We start from the raw sequence: 18,085 nt of genomic DNA on the forward strand, positions 1-18,085 counted from the left end.
ATGTGAGCAACGTTCCACGCCTTCGGGATACGATGAAAAGCAATCACGTAACCAAGTCTGACGACTCCATCAATCTCTTACGACAAGCATAGGTTGCTGGGGAGATATTCTAACCCTGAATCCCACGCGGTTACGTTTATTAAATATGTCCCAAAGGGCACAAATACCTGACCTGGTCGGATTCCTGCAAGGATCGCTTGAAGACGTCTATCTGCAGCAGGTCCGCGTGGGGCATGTTGGTACACCATGCTATGTCATGGACCAGCAGCCACAGGGGTTGGCGGTGATAGTTACGTGGCGACCAGTGGACGGACACACCTTAACATCAATAACATGCAGTGAACGTTCAACATTGTGACCACCTGGCGAGCAAATAGTTTGCTACAATCTTTGGTACAATTTCCAGTCTCATTTCACGTATTTATACATGAAATAATGAAATCGTGTGAACACAACATTATACTATAATACATAGGTGGGATAATCTGTTTTCTGACCGGCAAACACAAGGACAATCATGGGTTAGTTGTGTAACGGTGCACTAAGCAGTGTTCCAGCTACACAACATCGGACCGTCAAAATTCGAGTCTGGACAAAACTAGTGATTTGCACCATGAGCGAGGTCCCAAACCGTCGATGTACGATTTCACGCAGTCAGGAAAGTCGCCGAGCTTGACTGCCTTATCAATGTAATCAACCTTTTACTATTGTAACCGGAATATAAACTGCTGTATGCACTGATACCAACGTTAATAGTGACACCGTTCAATCATGTTTCTCACATATTGTATCCGGAATCTCGGAATATACTGTTTATTCAGAGTGCGTGCAAGTCGCGTTCAAGATTATTGCACTTACATGTATAAAGCGACTGCATGCACGTGTGTGTGTGTGTGTGTGTGTGTGTGTGTGTGTGTGTGTGTGTGTGTGTGTGTGTGTGTGTGTGTGTGTGTGTGTGTGTGTGTGTGTGTGTGTGTGTGTGTGTGTGTGTGTGTGCACTCAACAATATTCCAGCTATATGACGGCGGTCTGTAGGTAATTTCTGGACCAGACATTCCATTGATTGAAATCATGAGCATCATCTTCCCGAGGCAAGGGAGTCAACTGACCATAAAAGTCTTTAAGTATGACGCGGCCGGGGATCGAATCCCCCGAACTTCCGTTCTCAGGGCGGACGCTCTATCCACTTGACCATGGAGGCGGTCCAATGGATAACGAAGTTTCACTGAATTGCTGAGGTGACTAAAAGGCTATGTGCTCTACTAGGGAAACAGGAACTACACTTACAAGGCTCTTGACTTAAAGGGCATTTATCAAGGGGTAGCAACTCCCTAACAATACGTCCATCATCTTCATCTTTGGCTAACCATCGTCCACAAGGTAACGTCCATGTGAAGTCCAGAGATGACGAGTGGACGGTCACGTGACCCAGGAACCAAGAGGCGGCGTGACCTTTGTTATCATGGCCGATCCTAGTTGTTGAATTAAAGTGTGAAAACAGGATCAGGATGTCCTTTTTTTAAAAGAAACAGCAACAGCAAAAGCAACGCAACATTCATATTATTTTTAATTTAAAGTATCCTAACTAAAAAAGATATGGTAGGTTCAATATTTATTTATATAGCTACCTTAAAAATATTACGGGCACAATAGGCCAAGTCGTCAGTGGAGTAGTAATGGTCTTAAAATACTTCATGTGCACGTTTTTCTTCTTCTTTCAGTTCGTTCTGGCAATGAGTCTGCACCGCTCACGCTGCTAAATAAACCCACCGGCAGTCACCTGACAGCCGACCCTTGCCTTGACTGTGACGTCATCAAAACTCAATGACGATGTTTATCTCCAGCAAAATGGATATTTCTTGAAATGCGAAGTTTCCCATTTTTGTCATTACTGCAAGTGATAATTACTGTATGTAATAATGCCGGAATGGTTTGTTTTCACTTCATAAGAACTGGAACACATAAAGCTACCTTCGCTAATTAATCATCGCAATATTTTGAGCTCCTATTCGAAGTGACGAGGACTACAGTGGACGTATCAGTGTGTGTTGAAGTAGATACCAACCATCAATTGCAAATAATTCATACAGGTAGTTGCGAAACGTCTTGTTACAGGTGACTCACACAATTCTCTGTAAGTGTCCAACGTCCTTTGTCTTGAGAAGGAACTCGTCCGTTTTTCCACGTTCGAACTTGTTTTTTTGCGTTTCACTTTTCTTCAAGTCAATCTTTCCTGTAAGGCACACCCATGTATTTAGATGAATGAATTATATTTTACATACATTTAAAAAAATGTGATTCTTGTTTGTGAAAAACCATCTATGCATATTTAAGGAAAGTTACGTAAATTACTAACGAGCTTAGTAATGCGAAGGTTAAAACAATTGCTTACCTGACTTCTGTAAGTCTCCTTGGAGATCGATGAAAATATTCGCATCAGTTCCAGCTCCGAATGCACTGCCAGTGGTGACCTTCACTGTGTATGTAACTGTTGCCGATGGTCTACATACTGCATGAAAAAACAGTTCACACAGATTAGCCCGGAGATCAACTGATGGTTTGGATACAGATCCGTTAACAATAACAATTGTATTTTAACCAATCACGACGACGGCCGTTATCACGTGAGACCGCAAGAGCGAACCAGGAGTAAGTGCGTTGACGAAACTTGCAGGAAGCCGACAGGGTGATTATGCCTCTGACAATACTGTGACTTAATCTAAGCCCTTTTACTCAAATTGTATATATTACCGTTTGAGCTGGAATAAATACTGTCAGCGTGTCACATTACCATTTGAATGGTCATGAACATCAAACTGTGCCTTACCAAGAATGCCGGGGAAACAACAACAGATCTAAGGGGGTACCAGCCAAGATGGCTGACGCTCTGCTGCAATCAGAGGAACGGTCTCCAGGAGCGATTGATGTACTGGGCAATATCTTCGATGTCATCACGGACCTATACAACCGTGATTATGTAGGTCCGTGATGACAAGAATGCTTCATCATCTAAAAGTGGCAAAGGGTGTCCAAAGTCAAATCCAAGCTATAAAAAGCGCCCCCCGGCATCGAAGGTAAAACCAAAATCCGGTTCCAAACAAGACCAAGATGGTTCTACCTCGGCGGATAACAGCCCGACCTCCAACTGCAAGTCTCCGACTATGCCCTCAATTGAGAGTGAAGACTGGCTTCTAGCCCAAGTCATGCAACAGAACATGAACACTGAACAGCTGATATCTAGTATGACAAAACATAGACGAACACTTAGTCAATGAAAACATGTCATTAACATAATATTTTTTTCGAAAGAATCTTTCCTCATCAGCTGTTTTCATACTAGACTTGGTTAGTTTGATCTAGACTTGCCTAGGCTTTTAGTAGAAAGAAAATACCTAAAAAATATAAGTTCCACAGTCATGGTGCAGGACTAGACAAAACACTATGGCTTCGTTTCTTAATCAGATGTCACCCTCCACCCATGTCAGTGCTACTATGAACCGCCCTCCATACGACGAAATAGGGTGATGAGCTGCTGACAGTGGTGGGGCGGCGCCATGGAAAACCTCTTTGATTATGTCGACCCAGGTGCTCTGGGCATAACCGATGACTCCACACAAGTGGATGACAGTAGTGATCTCTTAGGTCCATCATTACCACCAGAGTTGGCAGAGGCAATAAATGATAGAGTACGCAATATGATGTTCAAGAAAATACCTGAAGAAAAGTTGAAAGAAAAACTTTCAGTTTACAAGTCTCCCTACAACTGGGTTGGTGAAAACGAGCAAAGACAACCTGTAAATCTGGCATAAGCTTAAATCACAAGAACGGTCACGTGATATACAGATTGGGACACTCCGAGATCCTGTCCTTAGAGCAGCTGTGTCAATGTTACATATAGCCAGTGACTTACTAACAGTCAAGTCCAACGAAATGTCAGTGCAGCAATTAGACATCAAATAACTGGCGAAACAGGCCACTGATGCCTTTAGTCTGCTAGCTCACGTGAACACAGCTGAACTACCACCGACGGGTATCAAGTCAATAAGTTTGACAAAAGGTTCGCTCAGCAGCGCCCGGCGCCCTACCACAAGCCGTTCACCGCTTACAAGACTCCACCAAAAAGAAGAAAGTCGAGTGGGTTGGTGATGGGGGTGGGGGATTGGAGGCAATAAATTGTATCCCCCAAAAGCGGTGAGCACTTTCAGTCTACCTTCCTAAAAGTGTATTTATTGCGGGTAGGCTAAGATTTCATGTTCAGAGCTGAACAGAGCTGGCAAGAGGTGAGGTGAAATGGGGTTTAATGTCGCGTCCAAGATTATTGCACTTACATAGCGATGCGCGCGTTTGTGCGTTAATCCGGACTTATGCCGATTTATTGTGCTAGTCTACCGAGATATCATGCCGCAGTTTAACATGAATACCCCACTCAGACACAGTATACTGACTCCGAGCCGACCAGTCCTTGTTTTATTTGTTTTATGTTTCCTTAATGCCGGGCACCAGGCTGGGCAACAACAAGTACCATATTTTAAGGTCTTTTGATACGACACGGCCGGGGTCGAATCCCCGACCTTCCGCTTTCAGGGCGGACGCTCTATCCACTAGACCACGGAGGCTGGCCACTGGCGCCTTCATTTAATGAAGCGAGGTGAAATGAGGCTTAACGTCGGGTTATTGCACTTAAATGTCGAGTGCAAGCACACGAGTGTGTGCATGCGTGCTTGAGTGCGCACTAGTCGGGACTAATGCCAGTTTTATAGTGCTAGCCCACTGAGACATCATGCCTCAGTTTAACATGGAAACGCCATTCAGACACAGTATACTGACTGAGCCGACCTGTCTTTGTTTTATCCCTTTATTGCCGAGGCAAGGTAACAAGTTCCACATTTTCAACATCTTTTGGTATAACGCGACCAGGTGATCGAACCATCGAACTTCTTCTCTCCTGGCAGACGCTCTATTCCCTAGGCCATGCATGCGGACGACGCCAATGTGAACAGTATAATATGAACAAAATATTTGAGGTGTCACTGTAGTATACATGTAACATAATAGAGACAATTTATGGATAACTACTTTATTTACTTTTAAGGCGACGTTTCGGTTGAATCCTCCTACGGTTGTCAACCAAGGACAACGGTAGAAGGATCTACACCCAAAACGTCGCTTTTACAGTAATAAAGAAATTGTTATCCATAAATTGTCTTCTGTCTCACCCATCAACATCTTCTGTTTGTTGGTTTATTTGTTTGTTGTTTAACGCAGCACTCGGCAATATTCCATCTACATGTACATGGCGGTGGTCTGTAAATAATCGAGTCTGGACCATACAATCCAGTGATTATCATCATGATCATCGATCCACACGGGATACGATGGCATGCATCAAGAACGTCAGCCCGTCTGACCACCCGATCCGTTAGTCGCCTCTTACTAGATGTATAGTCGCCTTTTACGGAAAGTATGGGTTCGTCAACTTCTAAGTAATGCCTGTCAAACAATGACACGTGACATGTTATTTCTTCAGCGAGGTTAATATTTTTTTAACATTACATTACAGTGTACTAGGCACCTGTTCTGAAATACCAGATGTTGCGCAAAGTGGATGATGTAGACGTACAAGCAGCACAGGTGAAGGGTTCGGGATTTACAGTCTGTTGGAACCGGGGTTTCCGGGTTAGAATAGCCCCCTCCCCCTATTTTACAGGACACAGGTGAACATAGCTCAAAGATAAGGTGTCCAAAATCGTAGTGAAAAGTCTATTACGACGCCTGTAACGTTAATTAACATAACCCTGGGTTTACGGGGTGAGCATGAGGTTGTATCTCAATGTAAAACGATAAACAGAATATCTCAGTGATGTGCAACCGATGACTGAATATAACTGAAATGAATATACCAACATCTCAGTAAAACTGGGACAGTATCGACTAAACTCTTAATTTCAGTGAAAGTTAATACGGCCGCGACACCGAGAATGAGCTTTACACATTGTTCCCTGTAGGGAATCGAACCCGGGTCTTCGTTGCGATGAGCCAAAGCTTTACCCACTGGTCTACCCCAGGTAATTCTTACCTATCTCTGGCAGATTCACAGTTGCGTAACCCCGGATTTGTTGACGAGGGTCGCACGACAACATGGATCTGCTTATCAGCCGCATCAGCGCAATATTTTCCGAGTGCTTCTCAAGGAACGTCTGTATCCTTGCTACGCCTTCTTCATTCCGGACGGTGATGGGGACTAGATACGTACCAGTCCCTGAAAGAGATGATCCAAATTAAATTAACTGACTTGACAATTATTACAGCTTATACTATTAATTGTTTTTCTCTCGTATTCCTGCTGATATAAACGAAATAATTAACGCGTAAACAAGTTATGCGATCGTGTTCACAACTCGTGCTATCCCCGTACACTCATTTGCCTGTATGGCGCTTCATTGCAATTTCCTATTTTCATAAGCTCATACATTCCAAAGCCATTATATCGAGATATTTATTCAGTGACTGTTCTATCCAGGATACCTTACTTTTGGGTTCGTCCTGTGGGTTCTTGTAGGACATCAGGATAAGATGGCCATTCACCCCTCCAAAGCCAAACGAGTTGATTCCCATGATACTTATCCTACCTGTGCATAAAGGAGCATCATATGGTACGGAAGTCATTACAATTAAGTGGATTATTAAGAAACCAACATCAATGGTCTCCATAGGAACAACTGTGTGTGAGCGTGCGAGTATGGGAGCAAGTGTTTGAGCGAGTATGTGAGCGAGTGGGCGAAAGAGTGAGCATGCTAACGCTGGTTTTATATATAGATATGTATAGCTGAGGCAGGGTAACAATCTTTTGTCGTATTTTGGTACGACAAGGCCGGGGATCTAGCCGCCGACTTTCCGCTCTCCGAGCAGAAGCATTATCCACTAGAACACATAGGTGGTGTATGTGGTGTGGGTGGAAAGTCCCAAGATGTGCATGAAGTCTACCACATTGGGAACGCACTAACAGTTATATGGCGATGACAAACGTAGAAACATGATCGTGAAGTAAATACACTGTGTTCAATCAGAAAATTGAAAGCATGACCATGCAAAAAATACTGACCTTTCAGTTTATGACATGTATCCACCACCTTTAATTTGCCGAGCGGTATTCCTTCAATACCCTCATTGGGAGTCTTGTAGTGTAGACAGGCAGGGACCATGCCGTGATAGATTGACAGTATACACTTGACCACAGCCGATAAACCTGTACAGGTATAGCATATATAGATTGTATACATGTGATGAAGCATCATACTGCAAATGAAGATGTTAAAAAACACTATTTTTACCAAAGGTTTTCGATCTAGTTAAAAGTAATACTGTGATGTTATGAACGATTGATGGATTTCTAGCCTGTGACATCCGTTTGTAAGACCTGTGGACTAGTGGAAGTTGAATATTAATAATTTGAAGGATGTCCGTCTGACCTGACGCTGCCTCGCAATGTCCCATGTTGCTTTTCACCGACCCAACCAAGAGGGGTTCGTCTCTCCCGTCACACAATGCATCCATGATGGCGTTCAGCTCCAGGCGATCACCAGCCTGAGGAACCAGTATATTTTTAAGAATGATATTACCCAACACTTCTATCCATACCACTTTCCTGAAAATGAGTGAGTATGGTTTAACGCCGCTTTTAGCAATATTGCAGCAATATCACGGCGGGGGACACCGGAAATGGGCTTCACACATTGTACTCATGTGGGGAATCAAACCCGGGTATTCGGCGTGACGAGCGAACTTTTAAACCACTGGACTACCCGACCTCCCTTTCATGAAGACGACATGTGCACATGTACGATACTCTTTGGTTATTTAAAGCGTGAATCTTCAGGGTGATTACTGTGTGCAGGTAGGGTGTTTCACATATTTTAGCAATGTTCATTTAGTCGTATGACGAGTCGGTATGGAACCCTGATCATCAGCGACGAGCTACGCTGTACCTGGCCCTGATCACTGAGTCGTCAAGTAGATACTGGTGCTAATAGACGCAACGTTCCTCATAAGGCGTGACACTCAAAGTAGACGATATAATCTGCATGTAAGACCAGGGACTGCATTTTAATAGCTACTGTTGACATACGATGATGTGGTCCGATATTACACTAATACAGGCAGATGCATGCATGAACAAACACGACACATCCTCACCCAGTCGCGGATTTGGTCACCAGAAATGAGTTCTCAGTAATACGACACATTTTCATCAAAAACACAAACTGTATGGGTTCAAGGTGTGTGACCATCTGGTCATAATTTTCTTTCAAAAGAAACAACTGATAGAACATATACATGCAAAACACGATGTCATCTCATACCTTCATCAATAACACTTCAGTATTTTCCAGTATACTTTACTGGTATGGACCATGGCATATTCGAGGGCTTCTATGGTATCAAACGTCATTGTGTGGCTGCAATATTGCGAAAGGCAGCGTTAACCCTTAGCCACTCATATGCCATAACCCCCGGGTCTAGAAGGCGACTATCGTAACGTGTATTGACGGTCAATTACATTCAATCAATACTTCACCTGTGTACCGGTACCGTGGGCCTCGACGTAGGCTAGACTTGATGTAGGTATCAACTTCTCGCCATACAAGGACCTGAGGAGATTGCTCTGTGACGACCGGCTTGGGTACACTATTCCTGCAAAATCAGAAATCAGAGGTCTGTCAGTATGTCATACCACACCCACTAGTGGGAGAATTGTTGTTTAAAATATGTACACAGTTCGTGGTGGCTCACCTTCCTCTTTGTATCCATCACAGTTGACGGCGATATCTGCGATAGTTGCGTAGATCCTTTCACATCTTTCCGGATTTCTGCAATCAAATATCAGACATGTAACGATCTGTTCAGTTTGCGTATTCGGACATTATAATGCTATTTCAGAAATCCTGCCAGTGAAATGGAGAACAGACGATCGTGTTCCATTTGGACCAAAACAATTGCTTGATGAAATCAGGGCTTCTTAAAACATATTACAAATATTCGATCATTCCATGAAAATGCAAACTCAGTTTATATCCTCAGAAGGCTTCCATCTAAGAGTCACTACCAAACGTATTAAGGCATATGCATAGGCCCTTCTTCACATTTCGTCTGGACAAACAGCATGTGTTGATAATCATAAGTATTTCTCTTAAAAACATCATAGAATATGGTAGGACAATATACGATTCAAACATTTGAATCTTTCCATAAGTAATAACTTATTCCTGCTCCCTACCTCGCCAAGATGACAACTGCTACTCCATCTGATCTCACGTAGCCGTTAGCGCTGATGTCGAACACATGGCTTTCTCCGGTGGGGCTGAGCATGCCTAATCTGTTGAAAGACTGCGAACAATTCGGACTCAATATCAAATTGACGCCTACAAAAGAACGAGAAAGGAAACAGTTACCAAATATTCATAACAAACGCAGAAACATCTCGGTTATACTACAGATGTCTAACAACACTGGTGTCTGGTGTCTTAAAGCTATAGTCGCCAGTCATAGCGATCCGGTGATCATTTAGATGCGTGTCTTACACCAAAAGATATAAGTGAGTGAGTGAGTGAGTATGGTTTTACGCCGCTTTTAGCAATATTCCAGCAATATCACTGCGGGGGACTACAGAAATGGGCTACACACATCGTACCCATGTCGTGAAGAGAACCCGGGTCTTCGGCGTGGCAAGCCAACGATTTAACCACTAGGCTACCCGACCGCCCCCCAAAAGATAATAATAAAAGCAAATCAGACAACATTTATATCACGTCGCTACAGTGTCGGTCTCAGAGGCGATGTGAAATGAGGTGCGTGCGAGTGGCTGCTTGTTCGAGTCTGTCCTAATGTCGGTTTTATAGTGCTAGCCCACTGATATACCATGGCGCAGTTTAACACGAATACTCCACTCAGTCTACCGACTCCGAGCCGACCAGTCCTTTTTTATCGCCACAGTTTCAATTGCCAGGAGTGTAACAACAAGTACCTTCTTTTAACGTCGTTTGGTGTGACGAGAGAGAAACGAACTACCGACCTCGTGCTCTCAGGGTAGACGCTCTGTCCACTGGACCACAGAGGCGGGCCAGTACCAAAGACAGGTATGGCAGGCAGCCCAGGCGTTAAGTGCATGCAACGTTTCATTGTATTGTTACTATAACTCATATCGATGAAACAACCTTCATTTTACATGCATGCGCCGTTAATGGGAAGCTTGAAATAACTGTGCCCTTGGCCAAGTATATTGAATAGCATGTGCATCCTTTTTCAAAATCCTTGATCCGCCTCCGCTTATTTGCAATCGGGCGTGTAGAGGGAACTAAATGTGTGTGCCAAGGGTGATGCAGTCCACGAGCAAGGGTGTGTGGTGCTGATAGACCAAGCGTCATAATCGGAGCGAATCTGGGATTTGAACTCACTACCCGCGGATCCCGGTACTGGGCGAAACTCCTGACAACTATTGGATTACATTAGCATCCAGTAGAATGATTATTGCTTACAACAATGTAATCGGAGACATACTGAATGTTCTGCATGCAAGTGAAGCAAAGCGCCCATATGTCCCAACATGTGCACATAACCTAATTTCTCACCTGTAACAACAGCATAGTTACATCTGCCTGTGATGAGATCTGTGACAGCCATCTGCAGCGCGCTGACCGAGGAGCTACACGCAGTGTCCACGGTCATCACTGGTCCCTGGAACCTGTACCAAGTGTTCAACTGTTGCACCAGGGTCGACCGTAGGTTGACTGGAAAACGCATGTGAATACCGTATTTACAGTCGACTTCAGATAGAACGGAATCGGTTTTTATGCAGCTATTTCAAATCGTTTTGAGTGATAAATAATTCACTTTAGATATCTAGTACAATAGAATGCATCAAAATTAATCACAACTTTGTTACATCCGAAGTAGTGTACACATGTACAGAATTTCCAAACGCAATTAAACTATGAAAGACAGTTTTATTTAATTCTTGCACTTGATAAGCAAGGCTTTTAAAGTCAGGCTATATATAATTTGTTTTTATGAAATGGCTTTTTTTCGAACATTTATCCTTTTCCACAGGGCAACCCCCAGGCGAACAGTTTCGTTACTCCAATACTTTAACATTTATACCACTCAAAACAAGTCAAATAACACCGGTTAAGTTTCATATTACTATAGTTAATTTAATAAACAATCGGGTGGTTTTTAACGTCTTTTGAGCGATCTACATGTACTTCAACCTGCACATCTCTGGTCATGGAAAGCATGTTTTTGTCAGTCAACCATCCAAGTATCAGTCACGAAACCACATACTGTCCATACCAGGTAGCAACTGAGACCACACTATCACCATTACACACAATGTAACCTTACTATGTTCACTGTCTGTCGCAGCCGAGTTGGTGATGACATCCGCATCTGAGAAGGTACAAGCGAGGTACAATCCCGTCTTGTCTGCTCGCAGCGAGGACAGGGTCAGCCCGGAGTCCACAACACTCTCATACGTCACCTCCAACAGAAGTCGTAGCAGCAGGTTGCAGTGCCGGGCCTGACAAAAATCAGTGGACAATGCTAAATATTTGTTCCAGCTACACGTATATAACGGCTGCATGTTAACAGTTGGTTGGTTTGTTGTTTTGCGTCGCACTCAGCAATATTCCAGCTATATGACGGAGGTCTGTAAATAATCGAGTCTGGACCAGGCAATCCAGTGATTCATATCATGAGCCAATTGGGATCGATGACATGCTTCAACCAAGTCAGCGAGCCTGACCACCCGATCCCGTTAGTCGCCTCTTACAAGCTTAGTCACCTTTTACGGCGAGCATGGGTTGCTGAAGACCTATTATATCCCGGATCTTCACGGGTCTGTAAACAGTTGAGTTTGAACCAAACAAGTTATTAATTGTAGGAGCAATAACCATGTTCATCAATCAAGTCACCAAGCAGGACCACCCAATCAATTTGGTCGCCAAGCACCGATTTTGTATTCTAAACCAATTCCAACGAAATTCACCGTGATCGGTACATTTGCTGTAATTATACAGATTAATATCATAAACGTATTATTGTCTAAAAATAATAATTTTTCATTTAACACACATTGTTCATGAAAGGTATCATGAACACTTTGTTGTATTTCATCAAATAAAAAGTCTCACTGTACCTCAGTCTCTGAATAGCCAAAGAATTCCGCATCGAAAGTCGCTAAGTCTGGAATGCTGCCTGAGCGAGGGGGCAGCCCATGTAGTCCTGGAGGCCAGCGTGTAGGTCCCAGCATATCTACACCGTCAACCAGGTTCTGCCAGAACTCCTGTGCAAAGGACATCAGTCACATACTTCAGTAGATCTTGGGATAAATACCTTGGAGTTCAGTTATCTCAGTATGAAAACACATAATGCTAAAACGCGAGGGCTCGACATTTTGCTATCAGTGGTTGCTTATTATACGAAATTGAGAGAGTGACGTGTACAATAGCATGCCTGATTGCTAAATCTAATCTGGTCTTAAGTCAAAGAGCTGTGTGTTTTGTAAACATTTATGTATAAATGTTCACCTTAGGCCAGATAAACCAGTTATTAATAGTCTGTTCTGTGGATTCTGAAGGTTCTGACGGGTCATGACACAAATCTAGCCAGTCAACAGCAGAGGTTTCTCTTGTTCTAATCCCCCTTTGACCCAAGTAGGATTCAAAACTAAGAAGACATTGTGTTTGTCTGTTTGTGGTTTAACGCCGCACTCTATATGACGATGGTCTGTAAATAATATTGTCTGGACCAGACAATCCAATGATTGATATCATAAGCATCGGTCTACGCATTTGGGATACGATAACATCCATCAACCATGCCATCGTGCATGACCACCCGATCCCGTTAGTCGTCTCTTACCACAAGCATGGGTTGCTGAAGACGTATTCTAACCCGGATCTTTACGGGTCAGTAGACATTGTGACCAACAGATCAAACTTGCGTCGGCTCTTAAAACAAGAGCAAGAGACGGGATAATTATCCTTCTCGTGGATCCGAACATGGAAGATCATCCCGAAAGAGGCAGGTGTATACTTTGAAAAATGCCGCGATATGTCTCTGTCACACAACCAGACATCATCCGACAAGTTCATCCACAGTCTGAGCGAACTCCGCATCCATTCATGACCACCGAATCCGCATGAGTCACATTTACCAACACTGGGTAATACACCCATAATACCCACGATCAGACAATCCCCGGAACACCAAACAGACACTATAAGCTTTCGATAAGGTATACTACCCAAATCAAGTTAAATAACTTCCACAATTTGGAAGGCTATGTGTTACAATACCCACCCGGTTCACTATAGTGATAGGAAACAATCGGAGGTTCTTTAACTTCTGTTGATTAGTATAGAGATATGAATATACACCCACATTACCTGGACATTATTGGATTTGGGGAACCGACCGGCAACACCGGATATGTACGCCTTCACCATGACACTGCCGGATACCTGAAACATATTTAACATCCAGTGCAGTTACTTATTACTGTAGAACTCAATACTGTAACTTCTGATTAGCAACGCGTTTTAATCATTTGCATTGCTTCCTGGTCACATTTATAATAATTCATATAATAAAATAATGTATTCCAGCGAGTTCTAAAATTGATATGAAACGAGTAGACCCTACGGTTCAGGTGAAAGAAGGCTGATACATGTGGCAGTTTCAGATTTCAAATTTGCACATGGCTGTAACACCTATTCACGGAAGTTTACCAACCGATCGCGATCCCATTTGTGTCTGCTCTTAGGACAAGAGTTGGGAGACGTATTCTTCCATACACTATTGTCATCAGGTACATATTCATCTTCTGAATGGTACTCTCAGATCTAATATGTTACAGATCAACAAGCACCTGTGAAGATTCGGGTTCGAATTGGCCTACAGCAACCCATGCCCCTGTCGTATGAGGCGACTAAAGGGATCGGGTGGTCAGGCTCGCTTACTTTCTTGATGCAGGTCATCGAATCCAAATTGCGTAGATCGATGCTCATGACGCCTATCATTGGACTGTGGTCCAGACTTGATTATTTACAGGCTTTATAAGACATAAAAGTGGACTGCGGTGTTAATCAGATAAAAAAATATCCATTCAGCTATACAAGTATATACCCTGACAGTCACCTGTGTACCCTAAGCAGGAGGTTTATATTTGCAGTTGCATTATAGCGAATTCCAAGTATTGACAAGCGGTAAATCTTGATGGTTCCACTCTAACGACATAATCAATGGTATTTTCAGCACTATATATCACTGGACCTTGTTTTACGTACAGATGTGTGGTGAAATAAAATTTTGCCAAAACAGTGTGTAATGGTCTAAAATTGTTTTAAATACAAACCTTGATTGAAATTCATAATATAAATTACGTTGTGGTAGTACACCAATCGCAAAACGTCAGTTTGAGAACAAGTTATGAAACACTTATTTAAACTATAGAAAAACACCTACTTTCGCCGTCATACCAAATATGGAAGAGACAGCTGACAGACAGGCTCATTAAAACAAATTGTGTCACTTACAAGTGATTTTACTGTCTTTCATTCGAATGATGACAAGACTTGAAGTAAATGACTGAATGCAATGGGTGTGACGTTGCTTTGAAGGTATTTCAGTTATATTACGGCGTGTCAGCTTCATGTGGCAGGAACCCACGAGCACGGGTATGGTGCTGACAATCCTAACAAGAGTGCTCTGAGAGAACAACATCCCCAGCAAGAATGTTTTTTTGACGAGTTCATATTTTCTTTGTATTTTATGAAATAACAACAGTAGATGGCACTGCATTTGAAACAAATTGTGCAGAACATTTTGTTGGGAGTAATCCAGTCTGAATGCTAATGCCATAAGGATGTAGCTCACACACAAAAGGCTTATACAAGGAAACTAAGTATAGTTATAGTGAGATATTGTAAAGATATTAGATAATGTGTATTGGAAACTGGAGGAAGTGTAGATTTCATGAAGCTCCGTAAAACAGGGCCAGTAACTCTGTCAAAATTTGTTGAACTGAAACGGGACTGCGATATGTGTATCATCAACATGTCGACATCTTGTGTGTAGAGTGTCAGGGATCTTATCTGAAAGCTGGAGGAGGAGTTGATTTCACATGCTTAGTACCCTCTGTGGGACGGACAGACGGACGGACTGCGCCACGACGAATCTCTAGTTAGGCAAAAGATCCATCCCTTACCCCTGCCTCGAAATTATTAAAACTCCCTTATGTGCGATTAGGGTTAGGGTTAGGTTGTCCTTATGCAGGCAAAATTTGAAGAAGGGGTTAAGGGCGGAAATCTTTCCCTGGGTTCGAACCTACACGAACAAGTTTAGGTGTCATGAAACGGAGATCCATACATGTCAGCTTGTCTACCCAATGGCGTAGATGTACATATATATGATCGTCTGATTGTATTGGTTGTACCATCTACCTCGTATTTTCAAAATGATGTTTCGACTACGCTTCGGCAACTCACGGAAATCGCAAGCAGCGTGAACCAGAGGCGGTTTTAATATTTCTAGTGAGCTGGTGAGGGTGGTTGATTGCTTGTCTGTCGCCCAGACCCCAGCGAATAAATTAAAAAACCTGAGTCAAACGCAAGTCTAGAATGATTTGACAAGTCTAGATTGCCTCGGCTCTCTGGAATTGTTATGAGCACAATTTGGATATTATATTTTTTAATTGTGAAGATATATATTTTTAAATAAGATAACCTATTTCTGGGACTAAATGTCAGCCTAGATGCTTGCATGAGTTATGATCGACGCCTTTCCAATAGCATAAAACCGAACCACCTCGTCCCCACGGAGTCACATCCAACATGGTAACAAGATATATAGATATATAGGTATAGTAAATTATTTGATCACCAAACGATCTGATTCATTGACGTTCACTACGTGAAAATTTCTGACTTTTATGGTCCAATAAACTACCCGGAAAGTTCCAAAACATGTATACTATGCATGCAAATAAATATAATCTTCTTACGGAGATCGTTAACACAAAATATTAAAGACATAATTACAATCAGTAGATCCTCCCCGTGAACATCTCCTGCCAGCCGCCTGCTCGTCTCGCACACTGTCGTCTGGTTGCACCTGCCGTCTGGGTGTCATATCTGCACGTGATGCACGAGAATCACGAGTTCTTCACTTCGTCGGTTATCGACGCATTACGTTATCACCTTGAAATAAAATCATTCATGGAAACACATTTTCAGGAGGTTTTTTTCTGCGACACATATGGAGACGATTTGGTTATGAATTTGGAACCGAACGCGGTAGGGAATTGAAATCCTGGAAGGTTTATCACTGTTTTGCCATGTTTGTTTTGTTTTTGTTTCGTTGACAACATGAAGAAACGGTGACAGTTTAGTGAGGCAATCTAAACCAATTCGACACTGATTATAATCAGAAGCGAAAGCCACTGGAGTCATGTTGCTTACAAAATGTGCATTCCAGATTTAATCATTCATTTTCATTTATTCAATCAACATTTGACGCACGAGAGCATACAGCCATCGAAGCGTTCATAAAATAAGGTCACATGCACCGTGAATTAAAAGCGAGTTCGTCTCGTTTCTTTACATCTTTCGGTGAGTTTAATTTAAGATACTACTTTATTTCTTCAACATCTAGCTCTGCTGATATAATATGCAGCTACCAGGCTCTCGGCAAATGCGTTAATAAATATGGTTTCAACTTTAACGCAAAAACCGATTCTTTTGTCAAATATTTTAACACCATGCCTGCAATACATTTTGGGATCCGTGAGATTCCGGGGTAGAATAGGTTTTCAGCAACCCATTCTTGCCCACTGGATTGTCTGGTCCAGACTCGATTTTTTACAGACCGCCGTCATATAGCTGGAATATTGCTGAGTGCGGCGTTAAACAACAAACAAACAAACAAACAATACATTTTGGGGCATGTCGTTTTGTTAGACTGTTGAAACTGTGAATAATACATCAGTTAAATTTAAGGCTGTTTTGAACATTATTTCATTTTTGTTCACCATTTGGTGTTTTCGAGGTGTAACCAGTGCGGCTGTTCTCTTTTTCTTTCTTCATTCTCCGCTCTTCCTGATGATCAATTGGTCGATTGACAAATATCGAACGCTTTGGCTATAGAGTGAGTGAGTATGTTTTTTCGCCTCTTTTAGCAATATCACTGTTTGACTTCAGAGAATCTGAGTAAGTCTAAGTCATATTGAAGATGTTTCAATTGCATACTGTTGTGTTACGTAATGTTGTAACGGGCAGTATTTTGTCAAAAGGAGATTTTTTCGAATTTGTCAAGTCTGCTTAATCTGAAGTGATACATGACACAGCTGCGGTTAGAGTATCTTCTCAAAAGTTCCTCGTTTAAAAATAGGTTTTCCTGCATGTCACTACTAGGGGTCAATGTGCTTTGATTGACCACCGATCATCAACGGTATTATCGTATTTTCGATCCGGAATAATTAATCCAGTTATGGGCATCATGGCCATCGATCCAAGCAGTTGAGATACGGTTTTATGCAATCACAACAAAGAAGGCGAGCATGACCACCCAATCCATTTCGTATACTCTTGCAAACATAGGTTGTTAGGACAAACAAGTCGGTACCGAGTCTGACCACCCGATCCATTCAGTCATCTTTTACAAACATAGGTTGTTTGGACAAACAAGTCGGTACCGAGTCTGACCACCCGATCCATTCAGGCACCTTTTACAAACATAGGTTGTTGGGACAAACAAGTCGGTACCGAGTCTGACCACCCGATCCATTCAGTCATCTTTTACAAACATAGGTTCTTAGGACAAACAAGTCGGTACCGAGGCTGACCACCCGATCCTTTGAGTCATTTTTTACAAACATAGGTTGTTTGGTTACACACAGAAACAGGGACCGAATTTAGTCTCCTCTAGATCTCACATCCATCCAGAAGTTGTTTTTTTGGGAACTATTGCAACCATGGTCCCTAAGGCAACTGTTTCGAACACGAACAAAGAATTTGGCTTCCGCCAAGTGAGT

At 42.5% G+C, this 18,085-nt stretch overlaps 1 protein-coding gene across 1 annotated transcript in view; it reads right to left on the bottom strand.

The window, feature by feature from the left end:
• The window catches only part of LOC139465685 (fatty acid synthase-like), a 34,700-nt gene extending 21,198 nt beyond the window's left edge, over nucleotides 1–13,502 (bottom strand). Inside the window, exons 1-15 of the mRNA XM_071247469.1 lie at nucleotides 13,443–13,502; nucleotides 12,191–12,337; nucleotides 11,398–11,572; nucleotides 10,626–10,784; nucleotides 9,275–9,419; nucleotides 8,791–8,867; nucleotides 8,576–8,691; nucleotides 7,470–7,584; nucleotides 7,103–7,246; nucleotides 6,531–6,629; nucleotides 6,077–6,259; nucleotides 2,393–2,509; nucleotides 2,125–2,233; nucleotides 1,288–1,472; nucleotides 173–318 (exon numbers count right to left, since the gene is read on the bottom strand). Coding sequence (XP_071103570.1) covers nucleotides 173–318; nucleotides 1,288–1,472; nucleotides 2,125–2,233; nucleotides 2,393–2,509; nucleotides 6,077–6,259; nucleotides 6,531–6,629; nucleotides 7,103–7,246; nucleotides 7,470–7,584; nucleotides 8,576–8,691; nucleotides 8,791–8,867; nucleotides 9,275–9,419; nucleotides 10,626–10,784; nucleotides 11,398–11,572; nucleotides 12,191–12,337; nucleotides 13,443–13,502 — 1,977 coding nt within the window. The remainder of the gene's footprint in view (nucleotides 1–172; nucleotides 319–1,287; nucleotides 1,473–2,124; nucleotides 2,234–2,392; nucleotides 2,510–6,076; nucleotides 6,260–6,530; nucleotides 6,630–7,102; nucleotides 7,247–7,469; nucleotides 7,585–8,575; nucleotides 8,692–8,790; nucleotides 8,868–9,274; nucleotides 9,420–10,625; nucleotides 10,785–11,397; nucleotides 11,573–12,190; nucleotides 12,338–13,442) is intronic.
• Between the last annotated feature and the right edge of the window lie 4,583 nt (nucleotides 13,503–18,085).

This window comes from Haliotis cracherodii, unplaced genomic scaffold (genome assembly GCF_022045235.1).
Source record: "Haliotis cracherodii isolate W230 unplaced genomic scaffold, xgHalCrac1.p SCAF_1, whole genome shotgun sequence".
In the NCBI taxonomy this organism is placed as follows: Eukaryota; Metazoa; Mollusca; class Gastropoda; order Lepetellida; family Haliotidae; genus Haliotis; species Haliotis cracherodii.